The sequence below is a fragment of the Ictidomys tridecemlineatus genome, chromosome 10, assembly GCF_052094955.1.
Source record: "Ictidomys tridecemlineatus isolate mIctTri1 chromosome 10, mIctTri1.hap1, whole genome shotgun sequence".
Lineage (NCBI taxonomy): Eukaryota > Metazoa > Chordata > Mammalia > Rodentia > Sciuridae > Ictidomys > Ictidomys tridecemlineatus.
The window spans coordinates 66,394,830-66,421,670 of record NC_135486.1 but is presented as its reverse complement, the minus strand read 5'-3'; the positions used below and the strand labels follow the sequence as shown (position 1 = coordinate 66,421,670).

At 40.3% G+C, this 26,841-nt stretch overlaps 1 protein-coding gene across 3 annotated transcripts in view; it reads left to right on the top strand.

The window, feature by feature from the left end:
• Positions 1-25,033, top strand: part of Larp4b (La ribonucleoprotein 4B) — a 101,317-nt gene extending 76,284 nt beyond the window's left edge. For all 3 annotated transcript variants that reach the window (XM_078023132.1, XM_078023131.1, XM_078023133.1), the window contains 5 exons: positions 5,660-5,705; positions 8,450-8,614; positions 10,948-11,072; positions 11,169-11,277; positions 12,545-25,033. In XM_078023132.1, the coding sequence (XP_077879258.1) occupies positions 5,660-5,705; positions 8,450-8,614; positions 10,948-11,072; positions 11,169-11,277; positions 12,545-12,832 (733 nt within the window). In that variant the 3' untranslated portion in view covers positions 12,833-25,033. The remainder of the gene's footprint in view (positions 1-5,659; positions 5,706-8,449; positions 8,615-10,947; positions 11,073-11,168; positions 11,278-12,544) is intronic.
• Positions 25,034-26,841: the final 1,808 nt, after the last annotated feature.

Here is a 26,841-nt window from a genome sequence, read left to right as displayed (position 1 = left end):
GATGACTAGGGTAAGTGATTAGGGTTGCTAAAAGCTGGGGTGGTTCTTGCAGTTTTTGTTTTTATTTTTAATATTTTTAGTTGTAGATGGACATAATGACTTTATTTATTCTTTTTTTTTTTTTTAATGTGCTGAGGACCAAACCCAGTGCCTCACACGTGCTAGGCAAGTACTCTACCACTGAGCCACAACCCTAGCCCGTGTTGCAGTTTCTTAAACTAACAAAACTAAAACTCTTGCCATGTTGATTGACTTTATTTTTATATATATATGGCACAAAATATATATATATATATAAAGTAAATAATATATAGTATATATAAGTAAATTGTGTGTGTGTATAAAGTTGTAGATGAGCACAGTATCTTTATTTAGTTTTATGTGATGCTGAGGGTTGAACCCAGTGCCTCACCTGTGTAAGGCAAGTCACCACTGCTGAGCTCCAGCCTCTTGATTGACTCTTTGTTTATGCTGTTTTACAACAACAAGAGAATGTCTTTCATATTTGAAGTTAATCCTTTCAAACCCTGCTATTGCTTTATTACCTAGTTTATGTAATAATATAAATCTTTTTCTTCTTAACAATATTCAGAAGACCTTTACTAGGATTAGGTTCCATTTTAAGAAACCACCTTTTATGCTCATCCATAGTACCTACCACTGTTCATTAAAGTTAGGTCATGAGATTACAGCAATTCCGGCTACATTTCTAATTTAGTTTTCTTGCTATTTCCACTAAATCTTCTAGTTATGTCCTTCACTGAACTCTTGAGCATTTTAAAGTCAACAATGAAAGTTGGAAACAGCTTTTTCCAAACTTTGTAAATGTTGATATCTTGGTCCCATCCTATGAATCACAAAGGTTCTTCATGGCATCTAGATTCCTTTCCAGGTTTTTAGTTTACTTTTCCCATATCATCAGAGGAATCATAACCTGTGGTATCTGTTCCCTTATGAAATGTATGTCTTAGAGACCTTAAAAGTTGAAATTGCTCCTTGATCTGTGGACTGCATAATGAATGTTGTGTTAGTAGGCTTGAAAACTACATTAATCTGCATTGCCAATGAATTAATAATATTTTGAAAGGAGTCTTCCCCCACCCCAAGCAGTAGATCTCACTGGTGGACTTAAAATATTCATTAAGCCATGTTGTTTACAGGTTTTGTTGTAGCATTTATAGAGCACAATTAGAGTAGAGTTACTGTAATTTCTTAGGGCTCTGAGATTTTCAGAATGGTAAATGAACACTGGCTTCAAGTTGAAGTTATCAGCTGCCCATCCCCTACACAGAATCAGCCTATCCTTTAAAACCAGACATTGACTTTTCTCTATCTAGATGGCAGCATTTTCCAGTAGAAGGCTGTTTTATCTATCCTGAAAACCCATCACTGAGTGCAGCCACCTTTGTCAGCCATCCTAGCTTATCTCCTGGCTCACCTGCTGCAGCTTTTCCATCAGCACTTGCTGCTTCACCTGCACTGTGATGTTATGGAGAAGATTTCTTTCTTCAAGCTTCCTGAGCCATCCTTTGCTAGCTTCAAACTTTTCTTCAGCTTTCTCACCCCTCTCAGCCTACCTAGAGTTCATCTCTGGATTAGGGTTTTTATTAAAGGAACATTGTTTGATCTTCTCCCCAGACCACTAAAACTTTTCCATATCAGCCATAAGGCTCTTTTGTCCAATTATGATGCACGTGTACTTTTATTTCCTTCAAGCATTTTTTTCTTTTGCATTCATACCTTCGCTTTCAGCCAGTTGTAGCTTTTTGATAGGCTTTCCTTGCTATGCTTTTTTGTTTCTAGCTTTTGATTAAAAGCAATAGATGTGTGACTCGTTCTTTCACTTAAATATTTGAAGGCCATAGTAGGGTTAATTTCAATATTAATTTCAGTATTCTTGGTAGTCAGGAGGCCTGAGGAATAATGATTGGTGGAGCCACCAGGACACATTTATCAATTATATAGGCAAATGCTGTACCATTGACTGCACTGGGATCCTGTCAGCAGTATGTATGATCAGTGTCCCTCACAAAATGCTCTCCTTGCCTTCACAGCACTTCACTAATACACTAGAAACCTTCTGATATACTGGGACCATGTGACAATAGTCCAAGCTGAAATCTGCAGGCTAATCGCCCATCACTCAGAATGTGAATAGCTGAGTGAAGACAGAGCTACAGGCCTGAGATGGGTTCTAATTCACAACCACAAAGTGTGACCCAGTGTGGCTAGAGATGTGGTTGCAGATCTTGGCACTCAGAGCAATTGCAATAATAACCTCAAGAGTCACGTCACCATAACAGATGTAGTATTTCAGAGTTAACAAAATGAGACACAAAGTAAGCACATGATATTGTAGGAAATTATACTGATACTTCTGCTTCACCCTGGATTGTCACAAAACCTTCTGCTATTTAAAAAAAAAAAAACAGTGTCTGAAAAAGAATAAGAGGTTAACACAATAAAATGAGTTGTGCCTGTATGTGCTTTTGGTGCAGTTTGGAGTTAAAGAGGAATCCAGAAGCAGATAGGATTAGCTGCTTCTGGATTCCTCTTTAACTCCAACCTGTACTGATTAAATCAGCATCTGTGAAGCTAGTGGTGAGATTGTAAGAGTGGCCACAGGCAACATGGTTTAGTAGAACTGGCATTGGACTGAGTATAAGTCAGGAACATAAACAACAGCAGCTGTTTTGATACACATTTGGTTCATCAGGTTTTAAAGACTGAAAAGACGAAAGGGGAATATTGAATAATACTGAGTTAGTGATGCTAGCTGGAGCTACCAACCTTAGGGTGGAGTTTGGGGTTGTTAGACCTTGGAAGCTTGGAAGGAAGGAGCCTGCAGAGCTAGGCACAGACTTCTAGGGACAGGGCTCTGCCTAGCTAGCTCAATGCTGGTACCTCTCAGGGTCCATTAGTCATGGGCATGTGTAAGAGTACAAACTGGAAAGACAAGTTCTTGTGCCCTCTCCAACCTCCCTGTGCCTCTCTAGTACTCTGTATTAATAAAAGCTTAACAAGAAGCTTCTTGGCAAAAGGACAAGGGGATTTACATAATCCCAGCCACATCACAAAGTAGTTTAAAAAGGTAGGTAACTAACACCCTATACTTCTTAGACACTGTCACCATTTGTTTCCTCCAACCATATTTGAACTTTAGTGTGGCAACTCTCTGAAGCCTGTGCCTTTGCCTGCAAATGCAGATTTTGTACAAAAGGAGATTCCAACCGTCTTCTCAGTCATGCTCCCACCTAAGTAATAAGGATATAGCCTAAGGATATAGCTGCCATCAGTGATGCAGGGGAGAGAACAGAGCTTAGCTAGCACACATCATTAGAGTATAATAGCCAGGGACGGCAGCATAGTTCCTACAGTCCATTTTTTTTTGTTTGTTTGTTTGTTTTTGTTTTTTAAGCCAGTGAAGGTACAAAGAGCCTCCGTAGTCCTTGTTTCAGGAGTGGGCTATGAAGTAGAGGTGAAGCATGTGATTTCCTTCTTTCTTTTTGCATTATGTGCTTTCTTCAGAGAGAGAGTTGAGTGCCCATTGGCCCTTCAGCAGGGTGATCCAGGCTTTCCTTCCTGAAGGACCTGATCCACGGTGGTCATGGCACCCTTATGCCTCCTTGGTGGGTTGGTTTGTTTTTTCACTAACATTTTCTGTTGTACTGAAGCACTAAGAGGCTTTCAAAGAGCCCCCCGTGGGTCCAGTCATGCTCTTCCTACCTTCATGCACAGCAGCTACCCATAGTTTTTGTCACCCCAGCCAGGTTCAATGCCAGGTGGCTGTCTAAGGTTTTGTCTCTGGAACCATGATGTTTCACGTGATAGAAGCTTTCGTGTTTGGGGTCTAAGACATGCAAACCACCAGCATTCAAAGTTGTGGGAATGAGAAGCACCAATTCTGGTATAACAGTGATTCTCCATGATGCTGCAACCACACCTCTGGTTATAGAGCCACACTGGGTCACACTTTGTGGTTGTGAATTAGAACCCATCTCAGGCCTGTAGCTCTGTCTTCACTCAGCTATTCACATTCTGAGTGATGGGCGATTAGCCAGCAGATTTCAGCTTGGACTATTGTCACATGGTCCCAGTATGTCAGTAGGTTTCTAGTGTATTAGTGAAGTGCTGTGAAGGCAAGGAGAGCATTTTGTGAGGGCCACTGATTATGCTGCTAACGGATCCCAGTGCAGTCAGATTGACCTCCAGGACACTGCTTCTGTTCCAGTATGAAGGAGCTACTGTGGTCAGACACCATAGTGGTGATGAGCTAGCCACCCATGGGAAAGGGCTGTCCCCACATGGGTTCCTGCAGTCCTGTCTTTTCAGCAGCAACTGCTCACACTGTTCACTCAACACCCCTCTTTTGAGATTATCTCATTCCTGTTACTTGCATCTCTCATCCATCCAGATCTGTAGCTCCTTTGGAGGTCGGGGTGTGGATTGAGGGCAAGGAAGGACTGTTGGTTGAGGGCCGTACTACCTGTTCCTGCAGGATGGTGGATTGCTGCATCCATGCACTATCCATGATGGATGGCTCAAGTCAGTGGTCACTAGTTCCATATTCAGGAGTTTAATGTCTACTAGGGCCCAGAAGATAGCCAGAAACTATTCTGGATTAGGTTTTTGTAGAAGGAGAGAGTATATTTTCTACTAAAGATGGCCTGGCTTTGATCCAGAATCCTAAAATGTTTGTTGTACTTCTCCAAAATGGGCTATCCCCCACAGGGTCCATAGAGTGTCCCTATTTGATACAGAAAGTGAGGTTTCAAGCTTATCCTTCTAATTAATAATGCCATCTTAGGTAAGACCACTTTTTGGTTTTCTGTAAATAAAGGAAGTAAGGTTATTTTTAAGATCTTTGGGAAAGAATTTGTAATCAGTTGAAAAGATTAAAAAGATAAATGAATAAAAATAAAATCATACACTGAAATTCATTTGTGTCTTGTTAAACCACAAATCTTTCCAGGGCAGTGGGAATGTCTTAGCCATCTTAGTGATCTCAAGACCTTACATGATGTTACTACTTAATAAATGTTTGTTTATGCATTTATAAGCTGCAGTGCTGCCTAGCATAGCCTTGCTGCATGCAGGAATCTAATTTTGAATGCTAGGAATCTAGAACGCTCTTCATACAACACACAGGTAGGGAGAGAAAACTCTTGGGATTTAGATAGCCTTGTGTGTTTTTTGTGGTAAAGGAAGTCATTGAAGCAGAAGAGAGGTATGAGGGAGGGAGAGTGGGACAGGTTATCTGGGGTGTTTGAAATTTCGATGATAAGCAAATATGCATTTGATGAATTTCTTCTACATTTAGAATGTCAGACATTATATATACATCTTGTCATTCCAGCTGAGTAGATTTGTATCTTAATAAAAATTTTAAGCAGACACTAGGTAAATTATTTTAAAACATATTTTTATACCTTTTAATGTTTAGCTTTCCAGATATCAATTTTAATCCTTTACTACACACTTGTTGTTATTTTCTTTATCCTTTTAAAAGTGGGGCTTTTAGAGTCAAAATTCATCTTTGAAAGATTACAAAGTAATTAAGTCTGGTTGATGCATTCTTTGAATATGTAAGTATAAATACATGCTCAGTAAATTTTCCAAATGGGGAAAAAATAGCCTTTTTTGCTTTCCATTCCTCTAGGAAAAATTCCTTCGGCTATCGGAAGAAAAGAGAGGAGAAGTTTACAGTGAGTATATCAAGCATATGTCATTTTCACAAGACATTAATATTAAATAAACATGTCAGGTAATCAAATGAGTTAAGGCTTCAAATGAGAAGGAACCTTTCAGAAAAGTTTTTCTTTTAAGGTGATATCTACAAGGAATAACCAGTGTTTTTGGTGGCCTAAAAAATTGTGGAGTTTTAAAAAATAGATTGCTAACTGTTTTGTTATTCCGTAGTATATAGATATGCACACTGTGGAGTAGGTGCAACCAAAGGCTGATTCTTAAACATACTGTGGTCTATACATGTGTGTCAGGCATTTTCCCAGTGTGAATAAATTAATTGTAGAATTTAGAACAAAGTAGCTCCCTCCCTGATCCTCCAATGGATGCCTGAACCTTTGAATAATAATGAAACCTATAATTTAGTGCCATTTCTATCTTAACTAAGCTCTTAACACACATTGTGGTTGTAATTTTGCAGTTTGTGGTGCAATAACAAAATTAGTGTGAATTTCTTTTTTCTTCTCAATTTCATAGATAGCAGATTTACTCTTACTGTTGATCTTAGCAACCACAGCATGCAATTTTATTTTTAAGAGAAGCATTTTGTGGCTTAACCAAATTGGCACCATCACTGTCTAAAACTTTGGAGCCATTAAGTAAAATAAGTGTCCTTTGAACATAAGCACCGTAATACCACAGTCCATCTGGGATAATAAAGATGGCTACTAAGTGACTAAGGAGGAGGTTGCATATACAGTATGAATACACTTGGCAAAGTAATGGTTCGTGTCCCAAGCAGGTCATAGCAGGACAGTGCAAGATTTCATCATGTTACTCAATATGACACAGTTTAAAACTTACGGATTTTTTTTTCTGAAATTTTCTTTAATATTTTGGACCACAGGTAATGGAAACTGGAAAATCATCAGTAAGGAGGTACTGCTGTAATTAGAGCCCTTAAACAAGTAAAATAAGATTCAGTATAGAAATTTGTTCATCAGTTCTTTTCATTCAAAACATTTTCTCATCTACACAGTATATGTAAAACATCATTGCCTTCTGCTATAATTGACAGGACAGATCCCCAATTAAGTATAAGTTCTTATGTGTGCTAAGTATATGAGATGTGGTCAATTTGCTTAAATGGATTAGACAGAGTCTGTCCTGTGGAATATATTTGTTCTGGGATTCAAAGTGGAAGCTGGGACTTTTCAACCCCAGTGATAGGAGAATATTGTAGCAAAACCATTGTATATAAAGTCATTTAAGGAAGATATCCAGTGGACTTGCAGATAACAGAATTCCACACTTGGAGAACTAGAAAAAAACCTTGAGAAAATTCTTGGTTCAGCCCCCTTAGCCATTGTGTGTGTGCTTTATCATCACAAAAGATACATTCTCTTATAGAACTCAGAAATTCTCCCGGTAATAAGGTCAGTCTAGTTTTTGGCTAATCCTTTGGCAATGCAGTTCATGGTGGTTAGTTACATTTGTAATTAGTGAATGTCTATGGCCAGTTAGACTAACAAGAGTGTCATCTGCCTGTCCATTATGAAATATTCTACACTCTTGCTCTGAAGCATTTTCATTCCACTTCTGGTTCATTTGTTTTCCTGATTTATGTGTTCATATTTGTTAACCACTTACAAGTTCAGGAATATAACTCATGTGTTACATTTATTGTAGAGAATACACCAATTGTAACTGCATACTTTAATTTACAGACAGGTACAAATATGTGAACATTTGAGCCCAACCAGGAACAGCAGTTTTACCTCAGCCATAGGCATTCAAATCCTAAACTCTGCCTTCAAAGTCAAGTCCTAATCACTTTTGTAACTCCAACATACTGTCTTCTCTTGCCCCTAAAAATTAAGATTTAGTAACTTTTTTGTGAAGATTCAAAATGCTTTTTCTTTGAATAGGTGTTTTTGAACCTCTAAAACTGGTTTGAATGCCAGGCACAGTGGCACATCACCTGTGGTCCTAGCAGCTTGGGAGGTGAGGCAGGAGAATCAAAAGTTCAAGGCCAGTCTCAACACCTTAGCAAGGCCCTAAGCAATTTAGTGAGACTCTCTCAATATAAAAACAAAAAGGGCTAGAGATGTTGTAAAGTGCTCCTGGGTTTGATCCCTGGTTCAAAAAAAAAAAACTTGCTTTGAGGTCTCAGTGTCTGTGTGTGTAACTTAGAACTTTGCTGGATTATTTTGAGCACTGTGTTCATTTTACTAGATCGTAGGGAGCATGCAAGTGGTTAATAAGTAGAAATCTAAGGGGCTGGAGTTGTGGCTCAGTTGTAGGGTGCTCGCCTAATGCAAATGAGGCACTGGATTTGATCCTCAGAACACATTAAAATAAATAGAGGTATTGTGCTAATCTACAACTAAAGTATTATTTTAAAAAAGAAAAACCAATTAAGTATAAGTCTGGTTCTGAGAGAACATAATCAGGTAAAAGTGGGCACTTCTACCACTTAAGGATTGCCCAAAATAGTTGTATTCTTTTAGCTTAGATCTATGTTCATCCTTTAATCTGCTTTTACTCGAGTTCTGACATTTCTTCTGGATTCTGCTCTCATAGGGAATAATCCTGTTGTTTCTGGGAAATGTTGGCCCTTACAAGTTTGGTACACTCCAGGAATTATTGTTCATTGTTTGCAGACTTTTTTCAGACAGATATTTAATCCAAATATTCTTTGTCTTACTCTTTTGTGTTCTTTCTTCACACTCATGTGACTTTGTGGGGTGTTGTTCTGTTTCAGAGCAGCCAGACTCAGTCTCCAACACCACCAAAGCCTCCATCACCAAGCTTTGAACTGGGACTGTCCAACTTTCCTCCATTACCTGGAGCTGCTGGCAATTTGAAGACAGAGGACTTGTTTGAAAACAGGCTATCTAGCTTGATCATAGGACCATCAAAAGAAAGAGTAAGACGTTACAAGTCAAACAGTTACTGACATACACTGAGCACTGATTGTGCCTGGAACTTTGCCAAGCTCTTTACACTATTATTTCTATTTATTTATTTATTTAAATCCTCGTGTGAGGTTTGGAGAGGTTGAGTGATTTGCAAAGTACACATGGTGTTGTCAGTGTTGCACCCAGGGCCAGGGTATGTGTGACTCTGCCATCTGCTGATGTCAGAGGTAGAACCTGTGCATGGTGTGCTATGCAGACTGTCACTGGAAACCTAGGTTGCATTTTCCTTATTGTCATTTTGATCCCCTTTATTTCACAGGACAACAGGATGAAATAGAAAAATCTGAATTTACTAGAAGTAACAGTTTCTAATAATCTCCATGGGACAAGTAGCAAGAAGGTTGGAGTAACTTTGCTATAATGTAGTAGATTTGGGTGACACTATAGACCACCATACAAGGTGCCAGGAATTAGCACCCCAAGGATCAGCCTCAGCTACCTAGGTCAAAAGAGCTTCCCTCCTGGCGCTCCTACTACATTCTAATGTAGGGATTTGTCCTACTGCAGAATCAGTGTTTTAAGGCTGTGAAAGTTACAAAGAAACCGCTTTCTCCCCATCTGTTAATTGGGTGTGTGCCCCACAAGGAGTGGCCACAGTTCTCACCAAATCAGAATCGCCCATGTATCTTTGTCCAGTGTAATCCACTACCACCACCTTTTCTGCTGTCACCTGACAGCAGAATTTCCATGGCCTCTGGATTTGGGGGCAGGAACCATTCCACATCCCACATTAAGAACCACTGTAGTGGACATGAATGTTCCTCATTTACTAGGGCAGAGTATAAACTGGATTTTGCTGCAGTATCTTGAGACTAAGGTGAAATTGCTTAGTCCTTTGCATATTGGTAAGTGATAATTTCTCCTGTTTTTAACCCTGGAGGTTGTGTGTATTACAGAGTTCTAGATCTTATAGTAAACAATGGTGTTAGAGAATTGGTGCAATTTAATAGCCCTAACCACTGGTTTTCAAACATGGCCTGCTCCCCCAGAGGATGGGTAAGAGAGAACAGGCAGGCTCCACCCTGGCTTCAGAAACAGTAGCTACTGCTTTGTGAGTTTTGAGTTTCTCTGTAACATTTCTCTTGAGGGAAAAAAAAAAATCACTACCTGACGAAAATAGGAGCCTGATTGCATGTCCAGGGGATATGGTCTGTATTATTCCTGCTTAGGGGACATCTCTAACAGCTTCTTGCATTTACTTGGATACTCAGATTTTAGAGCTGCAGAGAAGGACTTCAGAGGTTAGACAGTTCAACCCCTCCTTTATTGATGTGGGACTTGTGAGCGTCACTCTGGCTCTTTCCAAGCTCAGTAGTATGTCTTTGTTGAGTGACATCAAAGCTGAACATATCTTGAATTTAAGTATCCTTTACAAAAAGGAAGCCTTAGCTTTCCTCAGTTCTGCCAATTGTTTGTCCTGTTGCCTTTCTTAAATTACCTAACAAGTATGTCATTATGTACAACATGAATAAGATTGAATTTGTATGAAATAGTTGCTGCACAGGAATTGCTAACTGGAGTAAGAAAATCTGGATTTTCTTAGTTCTTTGCTTTGTGGCCTTAGACAAATTAATTTGAATGTTCTAGGCCTCAGTTTCCTTACCTATTAAACTGGGAACATTAACACATCTGCTTCCCCAGGTTGTTTGTGAACTCAAGTGAGGACTCCTGTGAGTACCTACCACTTACCACAAAGTACTCAAATGCATTTTTATAAGCTACAAGAATGAGTCATATTTATCTGTGTTAGGAGCTCTACACTTAGCAGACTTTGAGAGCTTGTTAGATGCCAGGCTGAGGTGAGTCCTCAAGTGTCAAATGAGTAAGAGGTGTTTAATAGCTATTCAGTCGAGAAAATAAGCTTCCAGATAATTATCATGGGAATGCAGAGTCCAGGACACTAGACCAGTTTCTGCATTTGCTGAGAAAGAGGGATGAGTGCTCTATAGGCAGAGGAAAAACTTGGAACCTTTTTTGACAGTTTTGCTGGAGAGAACCATCTACTCTGTCCTTACGCTGTGATTTGACTGTGTTTCAGCCCCGGAGGATGGGGGGGGGGGGATCGTTATTCTCATTCTGTTCCTGGGATAGGATGAACACACAACTGTATTCCAGCATTCAGCTCTGCTTGTATCTCTGACAGGAAAACAGGAACCAGGCTCTGCAGGCGCATTTGGGCTTTCTGTGCTTGTATTAATTCATAGATCTTTACCTCCTTTTACCAAAGATCTGATGAATGCTGCTTTAGCCTGTCTTAAACTGTTATTCTGGTGATTTTCAGAGCCTCAATGCAGATGCAAGTACGAACACTATTCCTGTAGTGGTCCCTAGAGAGCCCTCAGTGCCAGCTTCCTGTGCTGTATCAGCAACATATGAACGAACCCCTTCCCCAGCCCATTTACCCGAGTGAGTATTAATGTTCTACTGACAGTGTGCGGTTTACTAATTTGAGTGACCTGTAATGTCACATCAAATTCACATACTGGCTGACATTTTTTACAGGGATCCCAAGGTGGTAGAAAAGCAGAGGGAAACCCACAGCGTGGACAGACTCCCTTCTTCCCTTACTACAACTGCATGTAAATCAGTGCAAGTGAACGGAGCTGCCACTGTAAGTATTTGCTCTTGTCTTTTTCCCCCAACAGTCACAGAGACTCTAGTGTGACAAAAAGTCACAGCACTGCCCTCCTGCTCGATTTTTGTTGTTGTTTGTTTTTTAATTTAAATTTTCCTTTGTAATGTAGGCACATTTTTTTTTTAAATTTATAGTTGTAGATGGACAGCCTGCCTTTATTTCACTTGTTTATTTTTCTATGTGGTGCTAAGGAATGAACCCAGTGCTAGGAAAGTGCTCTGCCACTGAGCCATAGCCGTCAGCTCACTTTAATCCAACCTAATGTGATGGGTTTTTTTATGTGTATCTGTGTGAATTGTTTTCTGTACAGAATACAGTGTGGATTGATAGAGGTTTCTTGAGTAGAAATAATACTCCCCAACCCCTGTTCTTCTATAGAAATTTTGATCAGTTTAGCATTTACTCTGTGATAAAAAACAGAAGAATATTCTAAGTTTAGCTGCACACACCTGTAATTCCAGCTACTTGTGTACCTGAAGCAGAAGAATTGCAAGTTCAAGGCCAAGCCAAGCAACTTGGTGCCTTAAAAATTAAAAGGACTGTGGATGTAGCTCAGTGATAAAGCTCCCCTGCGTTCTAGTACCAAAAAAGAGGGGCGGCAGAGTAACTAGAAAGAAAAAAATGGATAAGCTTTTACCCTATGGGTCTAGCAGATCTTCATTCTGGATTCCAGTTGCTCTTCCTTCCTGTCTGGTAGATTTATTTTTGATGAGAATAGCCTTTCTTACTTCTGATTTTAGTCATTCTCAGTTTGGGCTTAGGTGAGCTGTTTAGATTTGGAAGTTAATGTTTTCGCTTTTATCTTCCTTGTTCTTAAGCTTATATTTCCTGCCCTCTAATTTGAAATGTGTTTTTAAAAAAAAAGTTGTGAGGGCTGCTGGGTGTATGACAGCTGGGCTCCCCCTTGTGAGCACCTTGGAAAGTTCTGCCTCTGTGTGCTGAAGGAAGTAGTGTTGGTGTCTTTTTCTTGAAACATCATTTTTTTCCCCCTTAGGCCTCTTCTTAGGCTTCCACATTGCCCAGGAACACTTAAAGGCTGCACAGTGGACAGACTTTGGGCACATTTGGTTCACACTTCATTGCTATACCTTTTCTAATTTTACCCATTTTATAAAAGTAAAAGCACTTGTAAAGATGAAAATTTACTTATAATTGAAACTTTCTTTTTACTTTAACTTGATTTCCCATGTCATCCTTGGAGATGCCATTTTGTACATGTAATTTCACACTTGTCTATTTCCAGGAATTGCGAAAACCCAGTTATGCAGAGATTTGTCAGAGAACGAGTAAAGAGCCTCCTTCCTCCCCGTTGCAACCCCCAAAAGAACAAAAGCCAAACACTGTTGGTTGTGGGAAGGAGGAAAAGAAGCTCGCTGAGCCCATGGAGAGATACAGGGAGCCTTCTGCCCCCAAGTCCACTCCTGGAGCCCCCAAAGACCAGAGGAGACAGCCGGGGCGCCGACCCTCACCCCCAGCTGTCGGGAAGCGTCTCAACAGAGAACAGAACACTCCCCCAAAGTCTCCTCAGTGAAAACTGTATGCCTGGGAGGGGTCGCAAAGAGCTGTATTAACCACAAACAAAACTCTTCCCACTCAGTATAAGAATGAGTCGCTGGTTAGGAGCTTGCAGTGTCTGTGAGGCCCATGGGATGCCTGCAAGTTATTTTTCTTCTGTGAGTCGGATTCTCCCACTCTTGAAAAAAATCTATTTTTCAGGATTTAATTAATATAAACCTTATTTTAGGTTGGTGCTTAACTGGAGGTGATGCATAAGTCTGATTTTTTTCAGGGTAGAAAAATGCATTTATCCTAACAAATTGATATTTTTTATTAAGCCTCCACATGGCTCTGAATGCAAGCTATATATAGTAAGTTTTTCTAAATTAAGGGAACTATGCTACTTTTTTTTTTTTTTTTTTTAATAACTGGTCTGCAAGTGCATATCTTTAGGTGTCCCAGCAGATGGATGAGGGCTGATGGCGCTGACAGAGGCAGACCCAGCCTCACAGAGGAAGGGGCTAGCAGTGTCAGGGCGCCAACACACTGGCATGGAGCTGTGTTTTCATCTAGACCATTAACAGGTGATTCTAGATTTTTGATTTTAAAAAAAAAAAAAAGTTCTTTTTTTTTGACCTAGTGGGCAGAATGAACCTGCAGAGAGCACCCTAGAAAGATTTAACACCTTAGAATTTTGAAGTACTGCAAGCAAGTAACCAGCTTCTCACTCCAGTTTCAAGTGGCTATTATGTAAAATAAATTCAAAGCACATTGTGAATAGAACCTAAATGAAAATATAAACTTTGTTGCCCACTGACACATTACCACAAGTTGTACCATGATGTTGTTTTGATCCCTGTGAGCTGGCTGCCTGGCTCCTGGCCTTGAGCCTGCTCTGTGCACATTTCTGTCCATGTCCCCCTAAGCACTCTCATTGAAGAGTCCACATCTTTAGTCAGCTCCATGTGGATGTCTTCCTGTACCTCTGCATCGGCACATGGATTTAAAAGTATGTAACCGTGAAAGAATGGTGTTTGTGGTTTTTCCCCCTCTTTGGCTGGTGGAGGACAGAAATTCCTGCTCTTTTTACCTCCAAGATGAGGGTTTCATTGATTCACTTCTAGAAGTGTTGCACTTCTGATGAACAAGGATGCACTAAAGTTAGCAAGTTTATAATAAAGTTAAATATAAATTATTTTGTTTTAAAATGCCTAAAATTTTTCTTTAAGTATTCTAAGCAGCAGACATTAAAATATTTCCTGCTAAATGTAACCATACAGTTTATTCCACAAAATGTTATTTAACAAGACTGAGGGTTTTTTTTAAAAAAAAAAAAAATTATTTCCATCCAATATTTAAAGACTTGAATTTTATTTAAACTTGAAAATGACTTTGCCTTAACTTTTGTATAAGACAGCTTAGAGCTCATGGAGACCGGCCCCTGGGTTGGCAGGAGTGGATCAGAGTTACTCAGTTACCGGTGTGGATCTCTTGTTGTTAGCTTTGCTGAGTAAGCATACTGTAGTACAAGAACTAGCGGTAGTTTTTGTAATATACCTTAAAGATCTTCAACAGTTGATCTTTTTTCAGATTGTTGAAAAATCCTGTAAATGCAAATAGTCGATACTGTATTAAATATGTGCACTTGGAGTGTGCTTTGCTTGTACAGTTGTAAATAATCAGAACATATTAAAAAGGTACCCTACAGAGAAAAATCTGATAAAAATTATTGATATATTATAAATGTTGCTGTTGAGCTGGATGTAGATAAACTAAATGTTGTGGTTTGAACATTATTTTAATTTGTTGAGGTTTTTTTCCCCCCCCTCTTATATTGGTATGTTGAACTGATTCTGCCTCTTTGCTGCAAAAGGGAAGTGGAAAGTCTTTTAAAAGCCTTCAGATGTTTTCATATTCTTAAAAAGTATATAAGTACATGCTAATCATATCTAATGTGAAGGGTTTTGAAGTATAGAAAGCAGAAACTAGCAGGATATGCAAGTGAAAGTTAAAAAAAAATCTAATTAAAAAGTACACTGCTAAGTGTGGTTTATCCTGCCAGGAAAAAAAAAAAACAAAACATGCTTGATGTATTTGACCATTTCTTTCAGAGCAGTTGTCATTATTCAAATATATAGAAATAAACACAATGCTAATAGGCTTCAATTGCCCATTAAAGGAACATGGGGATTAATTTCTTTATAGTTGTCAGATCACTGACCAAGAAGGAAAAAAGTCAGAAATAATTGATTTCTTAAACCCAAGCTAACAGATACTGTAAAAGCTGGAAAGGCAAGCTCTGAGACCTAGGGTCCTTCATGTCACATATTTGCTGGAAGAGGTGCCAGGGAATTGAAAGCCACCTCATCCCCAAGTCACAATGCCCACAGGGTGAATCCTGGTTTTTAATAATGGGCAGTCCTTTCCCCAAGGCGCAAGCATTGCAGCGCCGTGTGTGTAGGTAGCCAGCTATATAGTTTCCAAGTTTGTTTATGAGCTGAAAGTATAAAGGTCAGCAGCTGCACACAGGACAGAGAGCAGGTGGGCATGTGTTGGCGTAGGTAGTCATGACAGTGAGGGTGCTGTTCTGGTAGGTTCTGCCATTTAGAGGAGGTCAGTGCACTGTTGATTTCTGCTTAGCCAGGGACCGTCTGGCATCAAGAGCTAAAACTATGCTCAGATGTCATTTTTATAGCACTCTGTTTAATTAAGCAAAGGTGATATGCCAAATAGCTACATGTCAAAACAAACGAGACAAAAAAACAAAACAACCTTTCTGATAGTACCTTAAGATTTTCCATTCAGCTAGAAAATGGGAGTTATCACTATAGGAAGCTGTGAGGGCGCATGCAGACTGTTGCTATGTCACATACAGCTAATGATATGTGGTTTTCATACTTTTTATTTACTCCTTCCTTTCTCAGCAGTATCTTGAGTTATAGAATCAAATACTGCAGTCACAAATGACATTTTAACTTGTAAAATTGTGTGATACTAATCATTTGGAAATATAGGAGTAAGAATCTGGCCCGTGTCACCAGACATGAATTTTGAGTGGTCGCTCTCTAAGAATTGGTGTCATGATGTCTCTGATCAGTCCCTCCTGTCATTGCATCACTGGTTGCCACTAGTGGGTGGCAAAAAATGTCTTATGTTGCTGTATTAGTCAGGATTTTTGCAGTTTACATTTAAAAACTGGTATGATGTATTACAACAGGTGACTGATGGTGCATACCTGTCTTTGTGTCCCCTTCAGTGAGCTATAGTCGTGGGTTTTGTGTGCTTTGTAGCCTGTTAACACGGAAAGCAGCAGACAATCGAAGATTCAAGGAGTACTAACAGCTGCCAAGTCACAGAAGTGTAATGTGGAAGCTTTCTTGAGGGTTTTCTTTTTGTTCTACTTCTTTTCATTAAGACTGGAATCAAGCTTACATGTAAACTATTGGTAATTTAAGTTTCCTTTTGTGTCATTCAGTGTAAAACTGTCTAATTTGGAAAAAAAATGTAGGTTATGAAAAATAAAGATTTAGGCACTGTTCAGTTTTTCTTTTGATTTTTTTAATTAAAACTTCAAGAATGCATCTTTTTAAAAAATGATTTTTTGTTTTGTTTTGTTTTTGGGTTTTTTTTTTTTTTTTTTTGGTCTGTTCCTATCAGTGTACATGAGAAATACACAGGTGCCCAAACTTAGTTGGAGTTGTAAAGGCTTCCAAGCCTGTCATGTGAGTTGATCCACAGCGCACAGGTTTCCCTCTTATGTATTAAAAGTGTACAGAGTATGCATTAAAATCGAGTATTCATGAAGAGGCCATCATTAAGCCCAAGGTTTAATACAAAAAGTGAATATCCCTGGGTAAGGATCTCCTATTTCTTTTGTTAAAATGGTGACACCTCTCATAACAAGTCCCCAGAGTTATTTGGAATTGCTTTTGAGTTGGTGTGGTCTCCAGATCACAAGTGAGTGGTCTCAGAAAACAAAGTTATGGACTCCTGCCATAAATACTGGTGGTGCCAACATGCATCTGAGGCTAAGGTAGGTGAAACAAACCTACTAGACCTTGGTCTGTTTAATTGTTAACTGACTGATTTTCCTTTGCTGCAAGTTGCCTTTTCATATCTTTTCCCTATTTTTCTACCAGGTTATCTTTTCTTATTGAAATAATGATTATCTGTTTTGGCTCTGAATCCGTTGTTTTACATGTACATATATATAAAAAATATTTTGTCAGTGTACCAGTTGTCTTAACTTTATTTAGAGTAGTTTTTTTTTTTTTACAGTTTTTTATTATTATGTAGTAAAATTTATCAATCTCCTTTGTGGTTTGAGAGTCTTGGTCTCGTTTAAGAAGTCACAAAAGTAATATTTTCCATACTTTTGTCTTTAATCCAGCTGGAATTTTGATTTTCTGAGTGTCTATGTAGTCAGAGGTAGGAATCCAGTTTTAGTTTTTGCTAAATGGGAAGTTTCTTTTTCCAGTATCATTAATTAGTTCATTATTTCTCCACAGGTTTGTAATGCCACTTTTGTTACTTCAGAGAAACCACCCACATATACCTGGATCTTTATCTGGTCTTTCTGTTTTTTTCTCTCTCTTTGGACTGACACCATAGTGTTTAATTCACCCATCATTCTGTATTACTAAGATTTTTTTTTTAACAGAATTCATCAGAGTTGAAATAAAATGTGCTCCGTGAAGACAAGAATTGTTTCCATCTGAATCACCATCACATCTCCTGTTTTTAGTGCAGTCTATAGCACAGTATATGCTCAATAACAATGTTAACTGCAGTGTTTATTAATTATATGTTCTTGGTGCACAGCGCTGGCCTTGGAATTTTAGGAACAAATAGGCTGAGGTTGTGATTTGCTATTGCCATGTAACAAACTACCCCAAAACTCAGTGGCTTAAAATGATAATTGTACCTCTGTAGGTTGACTACTACGTTTGGTCTGGTCAAGCAGCAGAACTTAAGACGTGTTCTTTTCATGGTTGTGGAAGTTGTGCAAGAACTAAACCTTAAATGTTAGCATCCTTTTTTCCTCAAAAAAGAACTGTGAACTTGAATGCAGCCATTCCTTGATATATCCTGATTTTAATGTTGAAATTCTATATTTCTCTAAATTGTTGGATAAAACTGATAATTGAAGGAGTACCACTAACACATTGCCATGTGTTTCCTGATTGGGTACAAGCCATTTCTGATCCAAGTAAACTGTTGGTCTGCTTAGAGTAAAATGTATGTGTGTGTTTTCCTGAATGCACTGTATTCCGGGTTTACTTTAGAGCCATGGGCAAGAGGGAAGGGCACAGCAGGAGTGTCCAGATGATGTAACAGAGATTTCATTCACTTCCCAGTGGTTAAAGAGCTTGTGCTCTCAGGAGCTGGTGGGAGGCACACTAGAGCCCGTGCTCAAAAGTAACACTCAGCTGGATAGGCCAAGCCCCATTCTTGCAGAGCTGGTGGCTCTATGAGGACGTTGGTCAGGTTCAGATCACTTGAGTAGTCTGCTGTTTGAGTAAAGGAATGATGAATGAGTCACAGGAGAGTATGTTCTGCTTGACCCTAAAAAGGACAAGTTTTAACAGTATATTGAATTAAGTGAGAAAAGGCTATCAGCAGTAGAAAAAGAATGACCACAGGGTCCAGGACTGAACAGAGAGCCTCCTGCAGACAGATGCAGCCCAAGGAACTAGTTCCCCCTTTGCATGGGCATGGGCCCCGAGATACTCAGTTTAGTTGAATACCAGGGTTTCCTTGCATAGGTTAAAAAAAAAAAAAAAAAAAACTTAGTTTATTGAACATGTGTACTGAATTAACATATAAGTGTTTAGGTCCAATGCAGGAGTTTCTTTTTAACAAAACGTGGGATATTTACAAACAAAATTAGTCAATTCAGAATGGATTGACCTTGGGCCACAGTGGTACTTCCTAACTACCCCAATCCTAAGAGAGCTTTGCCTTTATGCATGGCTCAGGATGCTTATTTTAAAAAATAAAAATAAATAAAAAAATCTGGCTCTCCCTGGCCTGCTGAACTAAGATTTCAGGCCTAGAAATTTCTTTAAGGCTCCCAGATGATTTCTATGATTGGACATGTTTTGAGAGTCTGAGGAATGAAGAACTAGCTAGATCTGCCTGGGGCCTCCATGGTCACAGCCACCAACAAAGTGTCTTCACACAGACTTGATACTGACCTGTACCAATGAGTTACCTAATTCATAATTTCTCTGTGACCTACCATGTGTCCTGGCAGAGAAGGATTGGGTTTACCATGTCTTAGTCTAGGAAATTGCATTGTGAACCATGGAGAGAAGCCGGTAACCAGCAGAGGGAATATGGCAGATATATCAAGGGGGCCTTAAGCACACATCCTTAAATTCCTCCCTCTTCTCTACCCATTCTCTTTGCTGCACCCTCTTTGCCTCCTGTCTGCTGCCCTTTTTTCTTCCTCTTTTCCCTCTTCCAAGTAGGAATATGAGCTGTTTAAATTTAGCTGTTGAGTCCTACACACTGGCAATCCTTACTTCTAAGACTGTTGAGAGGAGAGCCTACAGTTAGGCTACTGGCCGACTATCCTCAAACCTACTCCTCATGTGTACCCCAAGTGTAGGAACAGTACTTTGGGACAAAGAAAATGACTACAGTATAATGCATTGGAAGGCAGTTTCTTATCAGAAAAGTTCAGAGCCTGATGACTGGCCTAGCAGCAGGTGATGTGGGTCGCCAGAGCACCCTCCTGCTCTGTGACCAGAGGAAATCACACCATGAGTTCTGAATTCCTCATGATCCTAACATTAGTGAAGCTAAGTTACATCTTTTTCCTGGCTCACTTCTTTACAAATAGGAGACTTAGGATGCTGCTGAATACCTGAGTCTTGTTAGGGTCATCATTCAGAACAGTAGCATCTGTTGAGAATTAGTGGCCAAGAAGCAGAGCATGAGAGGGCCTTGGCTCTTGAGCAGTGGAGTCATTGGAGGAAAAGCAAGCAGTCTCCACCAAAACCCCAGGCCTGACACCCAAGTTGGATCAGTACCACTGGAAGCTGCTAATCCCTTTTCCTCCTTTGTTCTGCTGCTTTGGGTTTATCTTGCTTTTCCTTTCCTAGTTTCTTGAAAAAAAACTTAGATTATTGGTTCAAGACCTTATTTTCTAAGCATTTTAGTATCTAAATTTCCCTCCCAACTGCACCGTAGTCCTGTATATTCTCTTAAGTTTCCTTTGAATTATTAAGAAGTGTGTTGTTTAACTTCCAAGTATTGAGATTTTCTGTTTTATTTCTGTTACTGATTTCTTATGTATGGCCAGAGAACACAAAGCTTTTAGTTCTCCTTAATGTTTCCAGGTTTATGACTCTGGATCTGGTTATCTTGGTGAATGTTCTATGTCACTTGCACCCTTGTGGTTTATCGTATTATTCAGTTATATATGTCTCCTCACTGGCTTTATATCTAGTCATTCTGTTCATTCCTGAAAGTGGAAGTGTTGTTGAATTCCCAACTAAAATAATAGATATAACATTTCTGTGTTTTGCTATTTCTTTTTTTAACTCAATGAATTTTGCTTCATATATTTTGAAGCTCTGTTGTTTGGTGAAGCAAGTGTAAGGGTCACAGTGTCGTCTTGTTGGAACAACCCTCTAATCATTAAGTAACCTCACTCCTAGACTCAAGAAATTGTGTTTGCTCTGAAGTTTTACTTTGTTGTAAATTAATACACCCATTTCTGTTTTTTGTTCTTCATTAATGTTTGCATGATGTACTGTTTCCTATCCTTTTCCTTTCAATCTACCTACATCATATTTTTGAGGGTTTTTTTCCCCTCATGTTTTTATTGGTGCATTATAATTGTACACAATGGTGAGATTTATTGGTACATATTTGTACTTACACACAATATAACAATGTGGTCAGTATCATTCCCCTGTATTTCCCCTTTTCCTCCTTTCTCCTTCTGTTCTACTGATATGCTTTTAATTTCCAAGAGATCCATCTTGCCTACCATTTCCTTTTTCCTCTCTACCATCCACATATGAGAGAAAAAAAATCTGAGTTTAGCTTAGTTTGCTTAACATAATGTTCTCAAGTTTCATCTGTTCCTACAAATGGCATAATTCCATTTTTCTTTATGATTGAATAAAGCTCCATTTTGTATATATACCATATTTTCTTTAATCCATTCATCCATTGATGGACGTGTAGGCTGGTTCCATAATGTGGCTATTGTAGAATTTTGTTTCTGTAAATGTGGGTGTGCATGTATCATATCATATGATCACTTTGATTCTTGAGTATAAATACTGAGGTACAGCTGGCTCATACGGTATTTCCATACCTAGTCAGGTATTGTGATACCTCCAGCATTTTAACTTAGAACTGTTTTGCCTATTGGGGGGTTTAGTAATATTAATTCTGCCTATCCTTAAACATGGAAGGTCTTCTTTCTTGTGTCTTTAATTTCTTTTCCTCAGTGTTTTATAGTTTTTATTGTAGTGATCTTTTACCTCATAATCTTTATTTTAACCATTTATTATTGATATGTTAGAGCTGTATTTGCCATTTTACTGTTTATTCTTCATTTGCTCTCCATTTCTTATCTTTTTCTTGCCTTCTTGGGCTGATTCTTAATTTTCAACCAGAAGTTATTACAGGAAAAGGAGGGGGTCAGCAGAGTCGAGCCTGCCATCTTCCCATGTTCCTGTTCTACCAGCTTCAGGACAGTGTCCTGAAGGCAGCACAGGTGCTCTGGCAGTTTGAGGTATTATAGGCAAACATTGTAATGTTAGCAGGGAAGAAGTTTCTGGGTGGCTTTTAGGAATAAGGAAAAGTTGTCAATAATTTCACATCTTCTAGACCACAGTTGGGGCCCATCACTGTCAAAGGACACTGGCTTTCAGGCCAGTTAGGGCTACCTTGGGCCTCTGGAAACCTGTGCACCCCCCTGAGGCATATGCAACATAAAGAGGTGGGTCCCTGAGCAAAATCAGGACTGTTAAGAAAGAAGGAGCAACCCATGTGTCCAGACTGGACACTTTAGTAACCTCCATCCCTAACCTGCCCTTAATTCCAGGTTTGCGGGTCTAACTGCTTACTTGATATGACCCATCTCAACTGGTATTTCTGCTAATAACTCAGGCCAAAACGCAAGCCATCATGAGTTCCCATGTTCTCTCTCAATATATTGAGTCCTGGCAACTCTGCCTCCATTATGTCATTACATGTGGTTCCTGACATCATATTCAGCACAGCCATCTCTTGGAAGCCCCTCTAGTGGTACGAGCCATGCTCTTCCCTGCCCTTGCTTCAAATCCTCCAGCTGTCCCTATGGTATAGAGTTCAACCATTTAGCATAGTCTCTGACTCTCCAAAATGAGCAGTTGCTTGCCTGTGCTGACCACTCACGCCTGATTCCTCTTCCTCAAACAGCCGACTTGCTCATTCTCAGACCTCAGGCCTGCCATCTCCTTAGCTTGGGATACTCCCTAACTTCATATTTCTGCTTTTCTAAAATTATTATTACTGGGAATGGAACTCAGAGCCTTACCAAGCTACATCCCCAGCCCTTTTTTATTTTGAAACAGTCTTCCTGAGTTGCCCAGGTTGGCCTTCCAAGTCGTTGAGACTACAGGCATGTGCCACCACACCTGGCCTACTTTCAAAATGATACTTACCCTGAGATTGGCAGGTACCCTTTGCCACATTCCTATCTCACTTTGTAGCACTTAGAACCATTTAAAATATCAAAGTTGTTTACTTGCTTTTGACAGAACTCCACAGACCTGGTCAGGCAGGTGTCCTCTCCTCCCTGCATTTGGAGCCTCCCTAGTATGAGTCAGGTGTCTTGTGTCCATCTGTAACCCTGTAGTGACAGCGGTAAGCATATGTTAGCCACTGGCCTCTCCTGTCAATCCCAGTCTACACGATATCCACAGGCAGCCTATGTCTCCCATGTCTACAGCCAAGTCTGCTGCAGCACTGTGCATCTCTATCACAGCTGAGTCGCCAGCCTCAGGCTTATCCTTGACTGAACTCTTCCGTAACTGACACTGTTTCAAGAAAAATCATTTTTCAGTGCTCTGCCTGTTTACTACCATGATTCTTCTCAGTCTTTTCTCCACTGTCATAGTCTTTAGACATCCCTGCCCTCTACCCCCATCAAAACCACCCAGACGCACGCAGCTCATTCAGTAAAACCTGAGTGCCCTCACCTGTGCCTTCACTCTTCTGGCGATCTGGTAGCAACTTCTCGTGTCTGGGTAGTCTGCAATGCCACCTTCCCTCACAATCCTATCCAAGTTCCACCTGTCCTTACAAGGCGTTCCTTTCCTGCCATCTTTTGTCTGTTGATCACCGTCTAATAGATTGCTTATCTTGTTTACTGTGTGCTAGCCCCTGCTAGGATGCACACTTCCTCAGGGCAGGGGTTTTTCCATATATATTTTGTTAGTGCTGTTTCTTCAGTGCCGGGAACCATGTAAAAAGTCTGTAATAATAATTTCTGAATAAATGCTGAATTAAGCAATTTATGTTTTAAGATCATTCTTGATACCTTATGGGAAATAAAGTAGAAGAGGGTTAAGAGTGACGGAGATGGGCTGGGGATGTGGCTCAAGTGGTAGGGCGCTTGCCTAGCATGCGTGAGGCACTGGGTTTGATTCTCAGCACCACATAAAAATAAAATAAAAATATTGTGTCCACCTAAAACTAAGAAATAAATATTTTTTTAAAAAGTGACGGAGAGAGCCCTACAGATGTGTCCCTGGAGAGCAGCAGCAGCCAGGTAGATGGAGCAGGAGAAGGATACTGGCTGTATCCATGATGCTCACACTTGCTGAGATGAGGAAGTTGGGGCAGTAACAATCCTGGGCTGGAGGAAGCAACATTCTCTCTTTAACTTTTGAGATGCTTGTTGAGTAAGAGAAACAGTGCCTGAGCCCAGAGCTCGGAGGAGCATTATAAACTACAGCTGAAAATTGGCATAAATTTAATCCAGAGGAAGCCATAACCTCCCAGAATTTCAAGGTGCCTTTGATGAGAGCAGTTTTAAATATGCCCAGTGTTTTCTCCAAAGAAAGAGAATTATCGTGGCTAAGGAGTGTGAGGTTCTGGCTCCTTGAAGTCCCGCTCTGCCTCTCCCCACCTGTGTAAAAATACATGCTGTCTAGTTCATGGCTTCTGAAGGCCCTGGAGGTGTCCCTGAGGACTACTGCTTGCAATCCCAGAAATACTTTTTCACTGCCACAAAAAAAGAAGGTCAGCCTCTTCCTGTCCCTTAGCAGGTGGGCCTGTCCCCAGTGGCAGGCAGCGTTCATCAGGATGCAGAAGCTGCTGAAGGGCCTGTGAGGTAGGCAACTGTCACAGAGCAGTGTCCAGACCGCCATTTCTGCTGCTTCAGCATCCCTCCAAGCAGCCCCATTACTGAGTCAATCAACAAAGCAGCAAACCAAACCCTGCACAGTGGGGCAGGTCTTGGGTGATTGAATGCCCAGTACACTTCATTGTTCTGAGGAAGTTCTAGGGAAGTTCAGCCGTACCTGAATGGACAGAGCCCCTCTGCCTCTGGTCAGGGCTGTAGGGGCAGGTCGGTTATCAAGCCAGGTAGGGGAAGGCCAAAACACCCAGCTGTCTTCCTCCCTCCTTGACTCCATCTGCCTCTCCTCAGCCAATTTTTCAATAAACCCAAAGCTTTTAGTGGAGCTCCATGGGATCTAATGAACCACTGCCCATGGAAATACAGCACGAGCCTCATGGGGAATTGTAAACATCCTAGTAACTAAAGCATTAAAAAGAAACAGGTGAAGTTAATTCTGAAATATTTAACTCAGTGTGTTCAAAATATGGTTTCAATGTATGATCAATGTAAAATGTTTGACATTCTTTCTTGTTGCCCCTACAGGTCTTTGAAGTCTGTTGTGTAGTTTGCACTTCAGGGGCTCCATACCCTCAGTGGCCAGCAGCAGCCTGGGTTTGACCTTCTCCACCATGTGGGGAGCTCTTCCTCCTGGGTTTCTTCTAAGATCTGAAAAAAGAATATTAGGCACCCATTGAGACCTGTGGTTCTTGTCACTGACTTGTGGCATATTGGACTTGAAGCGTGGCGGCCAGTCTCGGATCCCAGCTTCTTGTTCAGGCTGCAAAGGGTGTGAATTGTGACTTGCCCTATTTATGTGTTTTGGAGCATGGTAACTTGACTGACTTATTATGTAAAAGAAAACAAGAACTCTGAAGTATTGTCTTTGGCCATTCAGAGCGTTTTATTTTGAATAGCTAGTGTGTCCCCCAACTCACCAGGATGAGTGAGGATAGGATGTATTGGCCAAGTTTCTGCAGGCAGCACCTTCAGCTGGGTGGGGGGACCACTCCCCACCCCACCCCCCACCCCGGCCGCCCCCTCCTGGCTGGTCTTGACTTCTAAAGGTCCACTCAATGATTGTGAAGTTCAGAGCCAATGGGACCACCAGGGGGCGCCAAGCCCTCACCCTGAAGCATTCCCTGCTTGTCCTTTGTTGGGAGCAATGGAGGAAGCAAGACAATCTTGTTTTTGGTTTTGCTTAAAAGGCGAAAAAAATTGGAACTGACTTTGAACACAGCTCTACCGTATTTTCTATGGAATGTTCCTTTCTGTCAGCAATTGTGCTATTTTTGAGGAAATTCCATGGGGCCCTTGGGAGGTGCCTTGGATTTCAGCCATCAGAACCCTTAATTTATCCCAGTGGGTCACAACTGAGTTGTTCTTTCTGACTTCTGCTCCCCAAATGATTGTGAGTTTGCTGCAGATGTAAAATGGCCTGCAATGCCAGGTGACTCATTAGGCCCACCCATTTAAAACTTGGTCCTCAGATTCCTAGGGCCCTGAGGAACAGTGGAGATCACAGGGCCCACACAATAGTACTCATTTCCTTGTGTCTTAGACGCATCCTTAGACACATATATGCCTTGAAACTATTTCTCTGTCACTTTATTTTCTGTTTTTGTAGCTGCCTTCTCAGAAAAACGTTCTCAATTCTTTCAGGTACAATGGCACACCTATAATCCCAGCTACTCCAGGGACTGAGGCAGGAGGATCGAAAGTTCAAGGCCAGCCAGGGCAGTTTAGTGAGAAACCTGTCTTAAAATGAAGAGGGCTGAAGGTATAATTAATTTAGTGACAGAATGCTTGCCTAGCATGTGCAAGGCCCTGGGTTTGATCCCAGTACAGGGGGGCAGGGAGTGCAGAGGAGGACTTAATTCTGATAAACTCTGCCAAACCCAAGATCACCAAGATTTTCTATCATTTTTTCCTAGATATTTTATAAGTCTAGTGTTACATTTAAATCTATGATCCAATTTTAGTTTGTTATTTTTTTCCATATAGTTCTCTAATGTAAGAAAAAAATGCATTCAATACCATTTGACAAATATCTATTTTCTCATTGATTTTCTTGGGCACATTTGTGGGAAATCTGGTCACATCTGCAATGGATGTTCCTCAGCCATTGTGTTCTATTGGCCTGTTCGCCCATTGGGTACCATCTTGCTGACTGTGGCTCTATAATAGGTCTTGAAATCGGGAGGTCTTCCAGCTTTGTTCTCTGTTCTCAAAGTTATTTTGGCCATTCTCAATCCATTGTGTGTCCATAAGTTTTAGAGCCAGTGTGTCATCTAGGAGAAAGCCTGCTGTGGCTGATATTGGGGTTGTAGTGACTTTTCTATATTAGGTCCTCTGATCCCCCATTTTGGTCTTAATTTCACTTGGTAATGTTTTGAAGTTCTAACACACAGGGCATACACAACCTTTTAAAAAATTAATCTGTAAGGATGTCATTTTGATGCAATTGGTAAGTGGTATTTTTTAAACTTCTTACTGTTCACTGCTAGCATACAGAAATACAGAGGTTTAGCTAGGCATGGTGGTTCATGTCTAACCCCAGTGACTTGGGGATGCTGAGGCAGGAGGATCCCAAGTTTAAAGCCAGCCTCAGCTAACTAGCAAGGACCTAAGCAACTTAGCGAGATCTTGTCTCAAAATAACAATTAAATAAAATAGGATGTGGTTGGCTTAGT